General features: G+C 37.5%; 1 protein-coding gene across 4 annotated transcripts in view; it reads left to right on the top strand.

Annotated features, from left to right (window-relative positions):
* PTBP3 (polypyrimidine tract binding protein 3) overlaps window positions 1-16,023 on the top strand; it is a 78,263-nt gene extending 62,240 nt beyond the window's left edge. For all 4 annotated transcript variants that reach the window (XM_075560323.1, XM_075560322.1, XM_075560319.1 and 1 more), the window contains 7 exons: window positions 932-1,009; window positions 2,907-3,046; window positions 3,287-3,320; window positions 7,615-7,707; window positions 8,444-8,660; window positions 14,089-14,166; window positions 14,309-16,023. In XM_075560323.1, coding sequence (XP_075416438.1) covers window positions 932-1,009; window positions 2,907-3,046; window positions 3,287-3,320; window positions 7,615-7,707; window positions 8,444-8,660; window positions 14,089-14,166; window positions 14,309-14,441 — 773 coding nt within the window. In that variant the 3' untranslated portion in view covers window positions 14,442-16,023. The remainder of the gene's footprint in view (window positions 1-931; window positions 1,010-2,906; window positions 3,047-3,286; window positions 3,321-7,614; window positions 7,708-8,443; window positions 8,661-14,088; window positions 14,167-14,308) is intronic.
* The last annotated feature ends 1,982 nt before the right edge of the window (window positions 16,024-18,005 follow it).

Raw genomic sequence — 18,005 nt, 5'->3', positions numbered from 1 at the left:
TGTAAACCACAAAACCACTTGCTTCAAACTAATAGTCTTACATATTAAAATATTGGTTTAAATATGCTGATTTACAGCCTGGAGATTTTTGACATAGTTGCTCTTGAATAGAACTACTTTCAGGGAGGGGCGGGGAATGAGCTGATACGAAGGGCTCAAGTAGAAAGAAAATGTTTTGCAAATGATGATGGCAACATACGTACAAATGTGCTTGACACAGTGGATGTAGGTATGGAAGGTGATAAGAGCTGTACGAGCCCCCAATAAAATAATTTAAATTAAAAAAAAGAAGAATGCCGTATAGCAAGATAGTCTGCAAGGAAGAGGTTTGTATTTAAAATATTTTAACAGTAAATAAAGTTTATGGTATTATGTTAAAAAAACAACTTTCTTCCTTTTAAATTGTGATATTTTAAAAATGAAACTTAAGATCGGCATACATTAAATCTTTTACTCACAGAAGAGGTGAGATACCCAGCAAAATTATCTCTCACTTTGACTGATTCAGAAATCTGTATCTCTGTTAATAGTTATTCTGATTTTCCTCCCTTATTTTCCATTTGAATGTCTTCCTGCCACCTTAAACTTGGCACGATTTTTCTCTGAGAACCATCTCCTCTATTGGAGTTTTCTTTGTTGTTGTTGATGATAATGATAGCTAGCTACCAGATCTCCAATAAGAAAGAAAAGAAGTATTTGTTTAGTATGTAATACACACTAAACACTTGTTTTTTCAATCGCATAATGTTTTGTTCCAGTTCTACCTCCTGAGACTTCGTCAACCAGTCAAAACGAACCGTTTTCAGTACATTCGTATTTCTAACACTAGACCCTCGTTGAATGTCCTCAACAGTGATATACTGTTTTATAGTGCTCTGATAACCACTTTATGGAAGGTAGTCTATTTATTGTAGCTTCTCTTCTCCACTAGGTGCCCCAGGTATCATTTCCTCCCCATATGCAGGGGCTGCTGGATTTGGCCCAGCCCTTGGATTTCCTCAAGCTACAGGTGACTGTTGTATCATTGAACTTACTATAATGATTTTTAAATGAAGTTCTACATTTTCTAGAAACTTACAAGATGGAAAATGATCATATGTGAAGGATTCACAATAAAAGCGTTATGTGCATTAATCATAAAAGTGACACATTGCACAAGATCGATGTATTTTATAACACATTATCTGATTTCAGTCTTTGCTTCATTAATTTTATTACGTAGTCTTCGTCATTTATACTTGTCCTTGGTATAGTTAATTATGGGTTACTGTGACATTAAATACCCTTGGAGTTGCCTTTTTAGTTATTATATAAACTGCTCCTGTCTTTGCTGTGTTGAACTGACCTGTGTCTTACTCATCTCTGAGTCTCCAATGCCTGTGGTCAGCACTTCATTTGTAGTATGCACTCAGTAAATATTTGAATGAATACATATGTCCTATTCAACCGCAGAAACCCTTGTCATCAGTGAGTTCAGTTTATGTCATGCAAGGGTGTGTGTCTTGTTTGTTTCAAGATTGAGGAAATATAGCCATATATATTCCCTCTCAACTATAACAGACCATAATGAGTTCTCATTCCTCTTCAAATACAAAACTTATTTGATAACAAGAAAATCTTTTTGTAGCTTTATCTCTGGTGGGTAAAGACATTCTAAGGTTGGTGAATGGGGGAATGGTATAGTGTTAAACCTATTGTATATATCTTCAATTTCCAGCTGATTCAAGAATATAATTTTAAATTGCAACATAGTTACTTTCTCACAATAATCTTTATATCCTACTTTTCCAAATTGGAGAGTAGAACAACTCTTTCTTTAAAAAAGAGGATGGTATTAAATTAAAAGAGTGATATGAAGCTTGTTTAAATTTTAGCTTTTTGGCGGTTTTAAGACAACTTAGTTATGGGGGACAGACTTCAAAAAGTTAAATGGAAATATAGAATTAAAATGTAATCTAATTTTTCTGTGAAATTTTTGAAGGTTTCTGATGTGTTTGAGGAGCTGTGCGGGAACAGTGATTAAGCACTTGACTGCAAACCAAAAGGCCAACAGTTCACACCCATTAAGTGCTCCACAAGAGAAAGATGGGGCAGTTTGCTCGTGTAAAGATGCACGGCCTTGCACACCCTATGGGGCAGTTCTGATCCACCCTCTTCAGTTAGAATTAGAATCACACCATGACCACCACCATCCCCCCCAAGGATATAGCCCATAGGGTAGCTAAGCTGTATTCTGAACTCATGTGTGATTGACCTTTAAACAATAACAAAAGTTATCCACAAGTTGGAGACTAGATTGAAGTACAGGAGAAGAGGTCTTGCGGATCTCAGCCCAATGTGCAAACCATACACAACCAGGACTCACAGGAGTACATATGGCTCCTAAAATCCTGATACAAAAGAATATTGATTCCAATATGCCTGTTGTAAGTTGTAGTAGTATTTATGCAGAACTTTATGAGTTACAAAAGCATTTCTCATATAGACTGTCAGATAGCACTACACTGGGTGCATATTTGTGACTTCTTCTGAAGGGTTTATTTCCTTTGTATATCTGTGGAGTCAGTGTGAAAATTATATCCATTTACAAAGTATGCTAGCAGATACATCTCACACTAGAATGCTTGTGGTCATATACTAAAAATCTTAATGACTTCTAAGACCTGTGATTGTAGTAATTCTACAAAGTACTCTATAATAAAGTACTGAGTATGATGTCAACAAATAAGAAATTCTCCTCCCAGACAGTCTATAGCAGAAAACTCAGGGTTAATAACTTTATGGTAGCTGTGTTGTGTTTACTTCTATATTTTTGCTCTTGTGTTCATTTAGTTTACGTAAGTTACATTAAGAGTTACAATTGTGTAAATAACTAGCAGATGAACTGCTTCTCGTGTTTTTAAAAGGTCTGTCAGTCCCTGCTGTTCCTGGAGCTCTTGGTCCTCTTGCAATCACCTCTTCTGCTGTCACTGGGAGGATGGCCATTCCTGGGGCTGGTGGCATACCAGGGAATTCTGTTCTGCTTGTCACCAATCTCAATCCTGATGTGAGTTGAAAAGTGTTACATGTCAATAGATTTAGGAGGAAGTATCACAGCTTATGATCTAGTGTTATATTCAAATTAAAATATTTGTTCATGTTGTAAGGATTTTATAAAAGCTCATCACTAGCATATATCAAAGCATATAAAGCCAAGTTAAACCACCTGGTGTTATTCTACAACTAAGCTCAATTAAGATTTCTATGTTCTGTAATAACATATTTTTGTGTTATCCTTTTCAAACAGCTTATCACACCACATGGACTTTTTATCCTATTTGGTGAGTTACTTTTTGCTATCTTTAATATTATCTTTATATATGAATTGAGTGGATTTGTGCAGTGATATGTATTGATTACCAACGGTGTATCTGATAGTGAGTATATAGTGGTGACTAAAACTCAAGAAGTATTACAATAAACTTTTGTAATCAGGAAGTACAGTTTTTAATGAGAGCCTATGAGAAGGTACTCCAAAAAACCAGAATTGCACCCTTTCCCCAAGCTATATATTCAATTTTTTTTAACAAAACACCCATATCACCTTCAAACTACTCTCCATTACACTAAATACATTTGTCAAATCTGTGATTCCATTCTTGGAAACATTTTTCAAACTCATCTGTTTGGATGGCTGACAGTACCTCCCTTGTTTTTTTTTAATCTCTTCTACATATTCCTCTGCTTTCGCGGAAACAAAAAGTTGCACAAGGGGTGTCAGATGAGTAAGGTGTGTGGGATAATTGAGGCATGCTGGTTTTTGCCCCAAACTGGTGCACTGACATGGCTGCGTGAGCAGGTGCATTGTTGTGGCAGAACTAGTCCCCTATGTAGCAAATCAGTCCTGTTGTGGTCACACATTTTTACGCAATCTTTAAAGAACCTCTAAGTAGAAAGCTTGATTAATAGTCTGACTTCGCGGAACATACTACGAGTTGACATTTTCATCCATTCAGGAAGTTGATGGACATCCAGAATGAGGTTTTTATTTTCTATGTTTTTAAAAATGATTGTATTGGGGGCTCATACAACTCCCATCACAATCCATACACACATCAATAGTGTAAAGCACATTTGTACATTCATTGCCCTCATCATTCTCAAAACATTTACTCTCCATGTAAGCCCCTGGCATCCGCTCCTCACTTTTGCCCCTCCCCCCCAACCCTCCCCTCCCTTATGAACCCTTGATAATTTATAAATTATTGTAAGAATAAGGTTTTTCATCAATGCACATGTCACTTTTTTAGAAACATAACACTTGTACACTTGAGATTTTCCCATGAAACTCTTTGTAAGCTGTGTTCGTCATCACAGCAGTTCCTGTGGCATTTTTCCTGAACAGGAAACAAAATTTCACAGCCCCATGCTGTTCTTTTAATCAGCCATCACAAAAAAATGAGGTTTGAGAAAAGCTGCTTTTATGAAAACATTCACTGTGACCAGAGAGAACCTTCCCAGGTGATGCCACTGGGTGCGCTAACTCAGAGCGAGTTGCTAGCTGTTGGGGTGGGGGAGGGTGTGATGGGGGGGATGTATACTACAAAATCTTAAGCCCTTCCCAGCACATTTCCGGTATATTTTGGGGTACCCTTTCATGTACCTGAGGTGGCGGGGGGAGAGACACACAATCTGAAGGGGGGTGTAGACACACCCAATCTAAGTAAGAGTTAGCCAGGAAGAAAGGTAGGACAAATGTGTTTGCACACATGGTAGAGGAGAGTGACAGAGGACCATGTTGAAGATAGACAGCTGGATGGGGCAAAAGGTCATACAGGGCTGTGCAAGCTTTATTAAAATTTGACTTTTAGCCCAAGAACAATGGAAAGCTATTGGATCATTTGAAGCAACGTAATGCCTTAATGAGATTCGTGTTTTAAGATAGTCTATGTGCCATAAAATGTTGCATAGATCTTAATTTATACATGATTAATTTGTGAAATATGATATGATGTGATATATTATTTATAAATAATACAAACTATTGTGAGAATGATCTAGGCCATAGCAGTATTTTGTTGTTGTTATATGAGGGGGCTTTAAAAAGCTTGTTGAAAAATTCCAGTATCTTTTATTTAATTTTTCACCACACATTTAAAGCCACTTTGTATGTAAGGTCACCTTGAGTTGAAATTGGGTGATGATAGCTAGCAACAATTAATTATTAATTATATTAATCTTTTATTGTACTTACCATATATACTCGAATATAAGCCCACCTGAGTATCAGCCCAGGTACTTCATTATTACCTGGGAAACCAGAAAAACTGGTTGACTCAAGTATCAGCCTAGGGTGGGAAATGCAGGATGTGAATTAACACAGAGACCAGAGGGGAGAGACGGAGCGCAGCCACAGACACATCCTTACCAGTTCAGCTGCCGGCATAAGTGAATCACTAGGGGTGCTTCTGCGAATTGGAGCCGTCCATGTCATAGGACGGCTCTGATTGGTTAGATGTGAGTAAACAAACATTCGAAGCCCTGCAGTGTCAGCAGGGCTTTGAATGAACAGCACAGGAATGGCAATCACCAGCGAGATATTACACCTCGCTTGGGTACCACTGACCCGTGTATAAGCCGAACCCCAGTTTTATGATGAAAAACTCAGCTTATATACGAGTATATATAAGCATAATGTACCTACAGATGTAATAAATTAGATAGCAATTGAATAAGCAATATTTAGCATAAAAGATTTTTGTGATAGCTCCTATTTTTCAGAAAACATTCAGTAAGAAATAGGATTTAATATTCACAATAGTTTGATTTTTTTTCTTATCCTATGTCTTGATTTACTAAATTCACTTTTTCAAAATACTTGATTTTAATAGCTGTCATGACAAAAAAGCATGTCCATGACAATATTTAATTTTTCCTTTATTAGTTACGATTAACTGTATTACATTAATATCTGTTATACTGTCTCATTTTACTTATGTTTAATCAGTTGATCTTATAAATTGTTGCATTTGAATCTCATTGATATGCTTCCTTGTGGAGGATTTTAATGTAGGTTCTAAATTGTTTACAAGTTTCTTGAAAAGGTAGAGGTTTCTAATAAATTTCAGAACTCTGCAAACATAGTCACTCTCAAATCTTAAGATATTTCTACCATTCCAAAAACATTTCTGTTGTTTATTTATTGTCAGTGTGGAAAGTTTTTATATGTGACACATTTAATGTAATTTTTAATAATAAAATCATGAGTGGAAACATTTTCTTAGAAAGTACAATTCTTTCTAAATGTAACTGGTTTCTAATTCATTTAAAAATGGCCTCACCTCGAAGACAAATTGTGTTGTACTTTTTTCAAAAATTTCTACCTACTTGTCATTTCTGAAAAGGGCAGCAAACTTGAAATATTTGAATTTTTGTTTTGAAAATACATGTCTCTAATTGCTAATTAGTTGAGCTTAGGTTTTTTTGTGTGTGAGGAAATTTTGTATCTTGAAAATTGTCACAGGCATTATTTAAAATTTTTCTAATATTGACCGTCTCTTTAGTACACCAGAAACGATTTTTTGTATACATTAAATACAAGAAAAATGAGAAAGCTTGTCCTTCACATTGTGGAACTTCCTATCTGGAATTTCATTGATATAATAAAAATTTCTTATACTTTTATGTAAACATTTACCATATACTTTAAAAAAAATAAATCTTTTTATTGGGCCTCAAACAACTCCCATCACAATCCATACATACATCAATTGAGCAAAGCACCCTTATACATTCATTGCACTCGTCATTCTCAACATTCGCCTTCCACTTGGGTTCCTGGAATCAGCTCGGTTTCCCTTTTTTCCCACTCCCCCTACCTTCCCGCTCCCCCCTTCTCCCTGCTCCCTTAATAGTTTATAAATAATTATTTTATCTTATCTTACACTGCCCAGCGTCTCCCCTCACCCACCTTCCCATTTCCCATCTCCAAGAGAGGAGGTTACACATAGATCTCCAAGATCGGTTCTCCCTTTCAATATATACTTTTATGTAAACACATCTTAGAAGTAAGAATTTTATTTTTTTTCCAACCCATTCACTGATAACCATTTGTATGCCCTCTGGGATATAGGACTCCCTTTCCAGACGCCTGCAAATTTGGATAGAATGAGATCAATTTGGGAACTATTGTTGTGATCCAGCCCTGTATAATAACTTTGTTGGTAGGAGGAGGAGAAGTGAATAAATGGAAGCAATAATTCGGCAATACAATAAAATCCATGGGTACTGGTGAATGGCTGGATGCAGAGTTTAAAAATGGAGAGTCAAAAGATGGCTTGCAGATGCCTGTCTGGAGTAACTGTGTGGACATGGTAGGCTCCACAAACGCAGTGAAGCGTTAGAACGGAAGAGACGAGCTGGGACATGTTAAGCTCGAAGTGTTCATGGAACATCCATGTGAAAAAGATGAATTGGTCTGGAATTTAGGAGAGAGACAAAAATGGAGTGTAAATGAAATTACCCAGAGAGAGTCTATCATATGAGAGGGGAGAAAAGCCTAGTTCAAATGTATTTAACAAAAGAAATTTAAAATCACATGATCTGACCCTAAAAACTTGTTCTTTATTTAATTAGGAGTATATGGTGATGTGCATCGAGTGAAGATTATGTTTAATAAGAAAGAAAATGCCCTGGTTCAGATGGCAGATGCAAATCAAGCTCAATTAGGTACTAATGAAGAATGATAATAGTGATAATCTGCTCTGGTTAGGTTTGCGTTTTCCTTGAAAGTAAGCAGTTAAATTAGTAGTAGCAATAAAATTTTACAAGATAGAAGTTTTGTGTACTGTCTCCATTATTATTTGGATGTACTTAATATTTTAATATTTAAAACATGCTTTATTCTTTAAAGTTTGAATTTTATTTATCTACTTGAATGTAGTATTGATGCGTAGTGCTTTAACTGTAGGATTTTTTCCCATTAAGGTTAGACTAGTAAAGATGATTTATTTTGTTTCTCTTTGCATACTTACTCTACTTTCAAATTAAAATTTTAAAGTAATTGAGTTGTATTAAAGCATGGAAAAACTTCACAACAGTGCAAGAAAGTATTGTTCAAAGGTCCCCGCCTTAGAGGGGCTATTTAAAATATTACCACTGCTATATAAGAATACTTTGAGAGTAACAGGTACAATAAGCACTTACTGAACATTTACAGTGTTCTAGGCCCTTGACTGGGATGATAGATTTTGTTTGTACCTTTACGCTTGGCTGACTTCCCCCCCCCCTTTGTTTTAGTATAGTAAAATCAGATAATTTAATACATTTCCCAATATGATAATTTTTGGCTTCTAAAACCATTTCAACCCATAAACGGATAATATAACTTTAAATGGCTAAATAAAGAGGAATTTATAACTTGGGCAGATATGACTAAGTTATTTATGTTTTTCTGTTGTACTAGCAATGAACCATCTGAGTGGTCAGAGGCTGTATGGAAAAGTGCTTCGTGCTACCCTGTCCAAACATCAAGCAGTCCAGCTTCCTCGAGAGGGACAGGAGGACCAGGGGCTGACCAAGGATTTCAGTAATAGTCCTTTGCATCGCTTTAAAAAGCCTGGCTCCAAAAACTTCCAAAATATCTTCCCACCATCAGCCACTCTCCATCTTTCCAACATCCCGTATGTACTTAGCGGCTATTTACTTCAATAACTAATCTTCTAACATATATGGTCTCCCTCCCTCATTGCCACAGAGTTGATTTCAACTCAGAGCGACCCTCCAGGACAGCATAGAACTGCCTTTATGGGTTTCCAAAACTGAACATCTTGACAGGAGTAGAAAGCCTCATCTTTGTCCCACGAATGACTTGACTCTTTCAAATGGTCACCGGGTGGGTTGGCGGCCCAGCTGCAACCCACACTGCCATCAGGGTGCCACATAAAATGCATGGGTTGGGATGTGTAATCAACTGAAATTATTTGGATTTAGCAATTGTACTGGTCACCGGTTTCTGTGAGGTAATAGCTTATTTGTTGCAATGCATTTAAGTAGGTTATCACTTCAGCCATACACTCCCAAAAGGGAAAGATAGCAGCATTCTAAACATTTCTTTCCAAATATGGAATTAGCGAATATTAGGATATTCCCCAATTTATTATGGATGTCTTTTTTGTTTTGTTTTTAATCATTTTATTGGGGGCTCTTACAGCTCTTATCACAACCCATATATCCATCCATTGTGTCAAGCACATTTGTACATATGTTGCCATCATCATTTCCTTTTTTTATTTTTCTAAATCATTTTATTGGGTGCTCGTACAATACATACTTATTCATTGTGTCAAGCACATTTATACATTTGTTGCCATTACATTTTCAAAACATTTTCTACTTGAGCCCTTGGTGTATTACCTCAAATCCTCCCCCCCCCCTTCCCATGGTCCCTTGATAATTTATTTTTTTCCTATCTTACACTCTCCAACATCTCCCTTCACCCACTTTCTGTTGTCTGTCCCTCTGGGGGTTATATGTAGATCATTATGGTCGGAGCCTCCTGCCTCCCCCCACCTTCCTCTTTCTTCCCTCCTGGTATCTCCACTTTCATTATTGGTTATGAGGGCTTCATCTGTCCTGGATTCCCTGTGTTTCTAGCTCTTATCTGTACCAGTGTACATGCTCTGGTCTAGCCGGATTTGTAAGGTAGAATTGGGGTCATAATAGGGGTAGGGTGGGGTGAGCATTAAAGAACTAGAGGAGAGTTGTATGTTTCATCAGTACTGCACTGCACCCTGACTGGCTCCTCTCTTCCTTGTGGCCCTTCTGTAAGGGGATGTCCAACTGTGTACAGATGGGCTTTGGGTCTCCACTCCGAGCTCCCCATTGTTCACATTGATAAGATTGTTTGGTCTGGGTTTTGATGCCAGATACCTGTTCCCATTGACACCTCATGATCACACAGACTGGTGTACTTCTTCCATGTGGACTTTGTTGCTTTTCAGCTAGATGGTCTCTTGTTTATCTTCAAGCCTTTATGTCCCCAGACACTATATCTTTTGATAGCTGGGCACCATCAGCTTTCCACATTTGTTTTTGCATCCATTTTGTCTTCAGTGATCATGTTGGCAAGGTGAGCATCACAGAATGCCAGGTTATTAGAACAAATTGTCATTGCACTGAGGGAGTATCATGTGTACTCTAGTATAAGCCGACCCAAATATCAGCCGAAGCACCTAATTTTACCACAAAAACTGCACTTAAAATGTGCTGAAAAACTTGGTTTATACACAAATATATACGGTACTTGAGTAGAGGCCCAATGTTTGTCTGCTACCTGAATACTTAACATATAAAAATATGTACATAGATCTATTTCTCTATTGTTATATATCAATATATTTACATATGTATATGCCTGTATTTAGACCTCTGTACATGTCCTTTGCTTCCTACTTCTTTTCTCTATTTCCTTTTACTTTCCTCTTGTCCCACTATCATGTTTGGCCTTCATTTGGGTTTCAGTAATTCCTCTCAGCTATATTACCCTTGATCAAGCCCTACCAGACCTGCTACACCCTCCTTAGCATTTTTAGATCATTTGTTGTTCCCTCTTCCCTGGGTTTGTTCACATTCCACTTCCTTTTCCCTGCCTCCCCCTCTCTCCACTTGAACTGTTGGTCCCATAGTGTCCTCCTCCGGGTTGTTAATCCCACTTATCTCATGTAGATAGACATGCAGAGACAGTAATAAGCACAAAAACAAGACAAAGCAAAACAACAACCAAAAAACCAACGACAAAACAAAGAAAAGCCTGTAAATAGTTCCAGGTCTCACTGTTGACCTTTAGGAGTTTTTTCCAGTCAAGTCTGGTGAGGTGCTACGTCCTGGCCCAAAATCTATATTTGGTATTCTCCGGGGACTTCATTGCTTTGCTCTCCTTGCTGCCCTGTTGCACGCCCTTAGTGTTTAGCCCCAGCATGATGAGGTCATATCGGACACAATTCCCACACTGTGTCTCCAGCATTGTCCCCATAGCACTGTGGGTTGGTGAGGAACCTTGTGTCTCTTGGTGGGGCCTATCCTATTCCTCTCTGCATTGTCTGCCTAGAGCTTGGGGGGCCAGGATGTGTTCCACTTTTTCTTCTGCCCTCTTTGTTTGCTCTTGTGGATTCTGATCACACGTGCCGCTCTCTCTGAGCTATAGCTTCAGTGCTGTCCTCTAAAGTGCATTCTTCTGAGGGGAGTACAATGGGTATTTGGTTCTTGGACTTGGTAACAGTTCTGACATAAATAAATCTTTTTTTTTCCGTTATTACTGCCTTTTATTATCAATTAATGTTTTTTATCAATTAAGTTTTTACTGAAATATTTCATTGGTACCTACTTGCCCATCCTTGTGTAAAATACTTTTAATTAGGCAATATAGGAAAACCAAATAATTTGTTTTAAAATTCTGTACTTTAAAAAAATCTCTGAAGTATGAAATCATATAAAACAAATACTTAAAAACTAAGAATTATACCTACATGCCCATTTTGTGGATCTCTTTGTTAGCCATTGTTACAGCCAACTTGTATTTTAGTTACCTTCTGACCAGAGAGCTGGCACGCTCTAACCCATGAGCAAAATCAATATTTTTCTATGAGCTCTGAGCTAACAGCTTTATATTATAATAGTTGAAAAAATTAAGAGTATTTGTAACATGAGAAAATTCCATAAAATCAATATTTTGGCATCTATAAAAAATAGTTTCATGGAACACAAGCAGTCAATTCTTTATTTATGATCTCCAGCTGTTTGTGTTACAGCAGTAAACAGAACCAAGACCGTATGACTCACAAAGCTTAAGACATGGACTATTTGGCTCTTTTCTGGGAATATCGGCCAACCCTTATTCCAATGCGGGAAAGCATCGACCTACAAAATAAAATGAGTTTTGTATAGCTTAAACTATACACGAAGCGGGGTAAGCTTTAGAAAGGAGAGGTGAGAGATGTTGGTAGTGGGTATATAAATGTAAAGGCTGGAGAAAGGGAGATAGGTAAATTTCTGGAACATTAAGAATCAGTACCATTAAAAAAAAAGGAAAGAGAACTTAAAAAGAATCAGTATCAAAGCTGAATAGGAATAAAAATAATTACCCAGTTATTAGAAAAAGCAAAACAAAAAACTCTTCCATGAAACATAATTTTTAAGTCTGGGTAGGCTACATGGAGAGGCCTGTAAGCTGGGCGGTGAAGCAGCCTCCCTCTGGCTAGGAGACTTGGAGGAGTCACCTAAGGACAGACAGGAAAGCGCAGCAACATGGCTCTGTAAGTCTGCGTGCATGACAAGTATGTGACCATCGTCTTCAGATATTGTGGCAGGAACTTGTCTTTTTTGGTTTCTTACATACACCGTACAGTACCTTGTCTCCAGTTGCAATTTACATAGGATCTGTGGTTAGAAGAGAGAAAAAGCATAATGTTGAACCATCTATCAAGGGCTGAGTACTTCATTGGGGCTTTAAAACTGTTACTTAATTTACATAATAACTTTTGAAGTGCAATCTTTAGTTGCATTTAACCAGTGAGTGACATACCAAAAGTAAGACATAAAACATGGACTCCAGTATGTCTCCTTATAAGACCAATTGCTGTGGTCCTACACCACGCGAGCTGCCAGTCAGAAGTTAAGGTGATTTTGTCTGGCTCATGCGATAGACCGCTCTATTAGTTGTCCGTGGTTGGATACCTGATCACAGCCAAGCATGACATTTCTTTTCTCACACTGTTGCTGAGTCAGGAATCCAAGAGTGACTTAACTGGATGGTAGTTATTAAAATACTGGCAGGTTTACTGTCACCTAAATGTTTGACTGGGGCGAGAGCAGTGGTTCTCAACCTTCCTAATACCACAACCCTTTAATCCAGTTTCTCATGTGGTGATGACCCCACAACCATAAAATTATTTTCATTGCTACTTCATATTGTCATTCTGCTACTGTTATGAATCACACGACCCCCCAGGTTGAGAACTCCTGGCCTAGAGGATTCACTTCTAAGGAGGCTCATGATCCTTCTGGATTGTTGACTGAAGGGGGCTGGGGTGGGGGGGGGCTCAGTTTCTTGCCAGGAGGACCTTTCTGTGGGGGATGCTTGAGCGAGCAACTTGGTGGAATGACAGGTGACTTCTTACAAGGGAGAAGGCAAGGTGGAATTGAGGGTCTCTGAATTCTCTTGGAAGTCACCCCTTGTCAGTTTATAACAGTTTAGTGGTTCCTGACTGGTGAACTGTATTGCCCCCAGGGTGGGGCAGCTTAGCCTTTAGAGATTTGCCCTGGTGGCCCATAGGGTGCTCACCTCAAGGTCTGCCTTTGGAAATCCATCGGTGGCTCCATCAGAAAAATGAGGCTTTCTACTCCTGTAAAGAATTAGCAAAAAAAAAATTGGGGGGTGGGGAGGGGTGCCGATTATGTTATAGAGTTTAAAAAGGAAGAAAATGTTTTGAAACTGATTGTGATAGCAGTTCTAGAATACTACTTGATGTGATTGAACTGTGGAATGATAGGAAGCCTGGATTCGCTCCTAATAATGGGTGGAAAAGGAATTATATTCGGGGAATCTCACAGGGACAGTTCCCCCGGCCCTCTAGGGTCCCTGTGGCAGTGAGTTTGGAGTTCAGGTGTGAAGAAAGAAGGAACCCCATATTCATGACCGGGGTGGGACCGTCCAAGGGTGTAAATAAGTGGATACCACCATATCCCCCTGTTCAGAATTATCCTGGAAACAGTTGCATTTGTAGGACTCTAGACCATATCAGACAAGTCACAGCGAGGGAAGTACGGTAATACGAGTTACTGAAGCCAGTGGTGTGGATAACTAATCGCTGTTTTGCCCTTTATGTACATGACCTTGTCTACAAAAATTTGAAACAAAAATTTCATGGTTTAAGGACACGTGTCAACCTTGTTGAGATAATTCCAATTCATGTCTTCATTGCATGGCTTCATTATCTATCCTGTTTGAAAAGTGAAGTCCTCTAGAGATCTGATCGCCAAAGTTCATCTCTGCTTCATGTGCTATTTTGGAGCTCCGAGAGTTGACTTTATTTTTCTTTGAATTTTTCACAGTCCTTCTGTTACAGTGGATGATCTGAAGAATCTTTTCACAGAAGCGGGATGTTCAGTGAAGGCTTTTAAATTTTTTCAGTAAGTCCTGCTTTCAGGAAATACATTAACATTATTTAATATGATGTACAAAATTTAAAATGATTATTGAATCATATTCTTTGAGAGGGGGACAAGTAGGTTGGGAATCAAAAGTCTAAATATCTTTTTATATCATTTTCAGAAAAGATCGCAAAATGGCCCTCATTCAGTTGGGGTCCGTGGAAGAAGCAATCCAGGCCCTGATTGAGCTTCACAACCATGACCTTGGAGAAAATCACCACCTCAGAGTTTCCTTTTCAAAGTCGACCATCTGAGTTTTCTTTAAATTTGTCACACAAGACCGGACCATGATTTTAGTAAAACTTTCAGACATAGACTGAAACAGCTCAAGACCAATTCTGCCTCTTTCACAAAAAAATAACTAAAATCTCTTGTTGAGTTTGATATTCAAGCATACGTTAAAAAAAAAAGAGGACTGCCCCACCCACCCGGTGATATGTGATAAAAGATTTGTTTTCCCTTTACACTGTAGTTTCTTTGGAAATAGCCTTCAGAAAAAAATACTTTTTAATAATTTTAATTACTATATTAAATTGAATTTCAAGAGAACAGATTTTCTTTTAGTTTGGGTCCAAATCTGCCTTATACATTTCTAAATTCCTTTGTACTTAGAGTAATTTAAACATAGAGACTTCGTAAATTACTTGATGGATGCAATTTAATGACGTGCAACCAAGTTTTTTAGCTGTTTGATTCAGAAACTTGACCCTGTAAGAAATTATGTTCCTTTATAAATTATTTACCACATGATAATATTATTGTTATGCATAAACAATTTGAGTTTAATTGGAGGTAAATTCATAAACTTAACTGTTTTCTCTCATTAATTTCTTTTTTCACTGGATGGCACTCCTTTGGATAATGCTATCTTTAACTTTTTAAAGACTGTTTGGCGAATGAAGTATCTCCACTGCCCCTAGGATCCATTACAGAGTCAGAATAACTCATTAGGAAAACTCATGTTTTAGATTTCAAAATGATACTTATTTGTCAGGTAATATAAAATGATCTTAGAAATTTTAAAAGGGAAAAATCCTACTTATAAACTACTTTTTTACAGTTGTTTTCAGAAAAAAAGTTTACAGTCTTAAGGAAAATATTCAGGTCTATCATGGTTTGACAGATTTTTTAAAAGTTATTTTTGGTAAGGCCTTCTTTTAGGAAAAAAATCTCAAGGGTTTTTTGTACCACTATAATCGCTGATACGTATCCAGAATTGCTGTGTATTTACTTAATTTCTTATGTGCCTTACTATGTGCTTGTTACATGCTGGGTTAGTTTTATCTAAACGTCTTGAAAGGTGTGTGTGGGCTTGTTGAGCATTTTGTTTTGTTTTTCTTCTTTTGCTGTTTTGGTAGAGATTTTTAAGATTAATTTTTTTCCATTTCAGTTTTCACTGGTTTTCAGTAAGACGTTTTTATTCAGGTTTTTTGGTGCTTTGGTGCAGACATGGGGTGGGGGTGGGTGAATGGTTTTCAAACAATGCAGTGCGCACTGCAGGGCTCTCCACGTTGTACTGACAGCAGTCACTGCCGGTGACCGCTTACCAATTTGAGCTGGAAAATGTAAACTTAGAAGTCTTGTCTAATCTCTCTCACCCATAGAAGAATTTGTCTCAGGATGACTTGGTTTTTCTCAGTACTCAAGTAAGAACTTGTTAGTCTTGGTTAACGTAGCTGTATTACTGAGTACCCACACGTTCAGAGTCCGAGAATGTGAGGTACATTCTCTTCCCCACCACCCCACCGCTTCCCTTTCCTTGCTAGTTGAATGTAAGAATGCATTTGAATTGCTTCAGTGATTGGATAATACAAGATTGTTACCTTTATTAAGAAACGTTGCTTTTGTTTATTATTATTCCTTCTAAGCTTTGACCAGATCTCTTAAAAGCAGAACTTGTCAAAAAGATCATTCCTGTCAGATCTCTTTATACTTTCAGATTCTCCGAGTGGCTCATCTCACCTTTTGAAAGAATATCTCAATCTCATTACATTCCAGCAATCTATTTAGACACAGGGAAGTTCATATTAAGAGAAATTTTACACAAATAAACTGCAAGATACAGATAATGTTCGTTGTTGAAAGCAGAATTCACCCAGCACTGAGCATCACTTAATTGATGTGCTACGGAGGAACACTTGATCCAGCCCTTGCACATGGATCAGTTTAGTACTGGCTGAATAGATAAGTGTAATGATCTGGTTGGGAGTCTGGTTTGGTTTTGCCACTTGCAAAATTATAATTTTATTCAAACTTAGAGGAAGGAAGACAAACAATTTCTTTGGCAAATCCTCCAAAAATACACACACACACACACACACACCGCCACCCCAAGCACTATTATTTTCAGTGACATGTTAAATTGGACTTTAGTTTGCTCTGAGCTGGGACCTGCTGTGTAATTTATTAAGTCATGATTTTCATAGTACTCAGTGTAAGTACAGCAGAAGTGCTGATAGCAGGAAGGAGATCATAATGGTATTGAATGTAATCTTGAAGCAAGGAACAGCCTTTAAATCTGAGAGGACATTTGAATAATCTTTTTCAGGGATTTGTGTATGCTCATAGATCAGTGTATATACATGCATACACTTCTAATATTGTACATAGACATGTACATTAATTTATTGACAACATTAATCAAATTGAGATTTGGAAAGATGGGATATTTGTGTTTAAAAATAGGGTGTTTGAAACCATCAATTTCTATCAAAAATTAGCTGTAGCACATAGCCGTTGTCCATCTTTGGCTCTTTGCTGTTTGAATTTTAGAGTTCTGTAGTTTGTGTTGGCACGGTTCCTCCAGGAGGTTGAAAAATCAGAATGGTAGACAAACTGGATTTCTGCATGTATTTATTCCATATCTTCTAAGCAATGGTTTTTGTGCTGTTGGGCTGTCATAGTATCCTGTTGTTAAGTTAATTTACTTTAAGAAGTATTATCTTACCACTTTGGGAGGTGTCTTGATTTTTACTTATATATATTCAGGACTTTAAAAAAAATAGCAGTGCACATAGCAATTTATGCCAAAACCGTTTTACTTTGAGATTGAAAAAACCTGTCTATCAGAACAGTGTGTTTAAAATTTAAATAGAAGAATGAGCCAGTATCTTAACTGATCAACTTTCCAAAGAGAAGTTGCCCCATAGCTCTTAGAGAATAGATACATTCTTTGTTTAAGAGGAAACATTGTGTTCAGTTATTTGGGGTAATGCTTCAGATTTTGCTGCTGAGCCTTGTAATCTCGCGGATTTTAGAGAGACCATTTCTGCCTAATTCCTTTTGGGAGCAAAACCATCACTGCTTCTCCCTGGGGTGGTGAGAGGCGGGCGTAGGTCTGACTTCAGTTGATGACGGCTAGTTCTCAGGAAAGTCTCTGTATGCCATACAGACTTGTCAACGCCTCCCTGTCCTTAGGCAACAATGTTTATACATTGAGTATATTGTCACCTGATTCCTCTTCTGTTCCCCCTAAATATTTTTTGACAAACTTAAAAATAATGTTTTTTTTTTTAAGAAATAATGTTTTCGGGGTTCCGCCCATCCACTAAGTCACTTAGAAACAAATTTCTGAGACTCTCACCCATCTCATAGAACTTCTAATGTGTACTGCTATTTTTTAATATCAAGAAGAAGACAGCATATGTGAAAGCATTTTTCTTGGCCTTTCCTTTGTTATTAAATAGAATAAAACTGCCAGATTAAAATATTTCACTATTGTGCTAAAAGAAATACACTCTAGATTGCACAAATTTAGATTTCCTTTAAAGAGCATAGAGCTCAGCTGTGTTTTACAAGAGCTGTGTTATTACAAGACT

This window comes from Tenrec ecaudatus, chromosome 10, assembly GCF_050624435.1.
Source record: "Tenrec ecaudatus isolate mTenEca1 chromosome 10, mTenEca1.hap1, whole genome shotgun sequence".
Lineage (NCBI taxonomy): Eukaryota > Metazoa > Chordata > Mammalia > Afrosoricida > Tenrecidae > Tenrec > Tenrec ecaudatus.
This window is presented reverse-complemented; position numbering and strand designations above follow the sequence as displayed.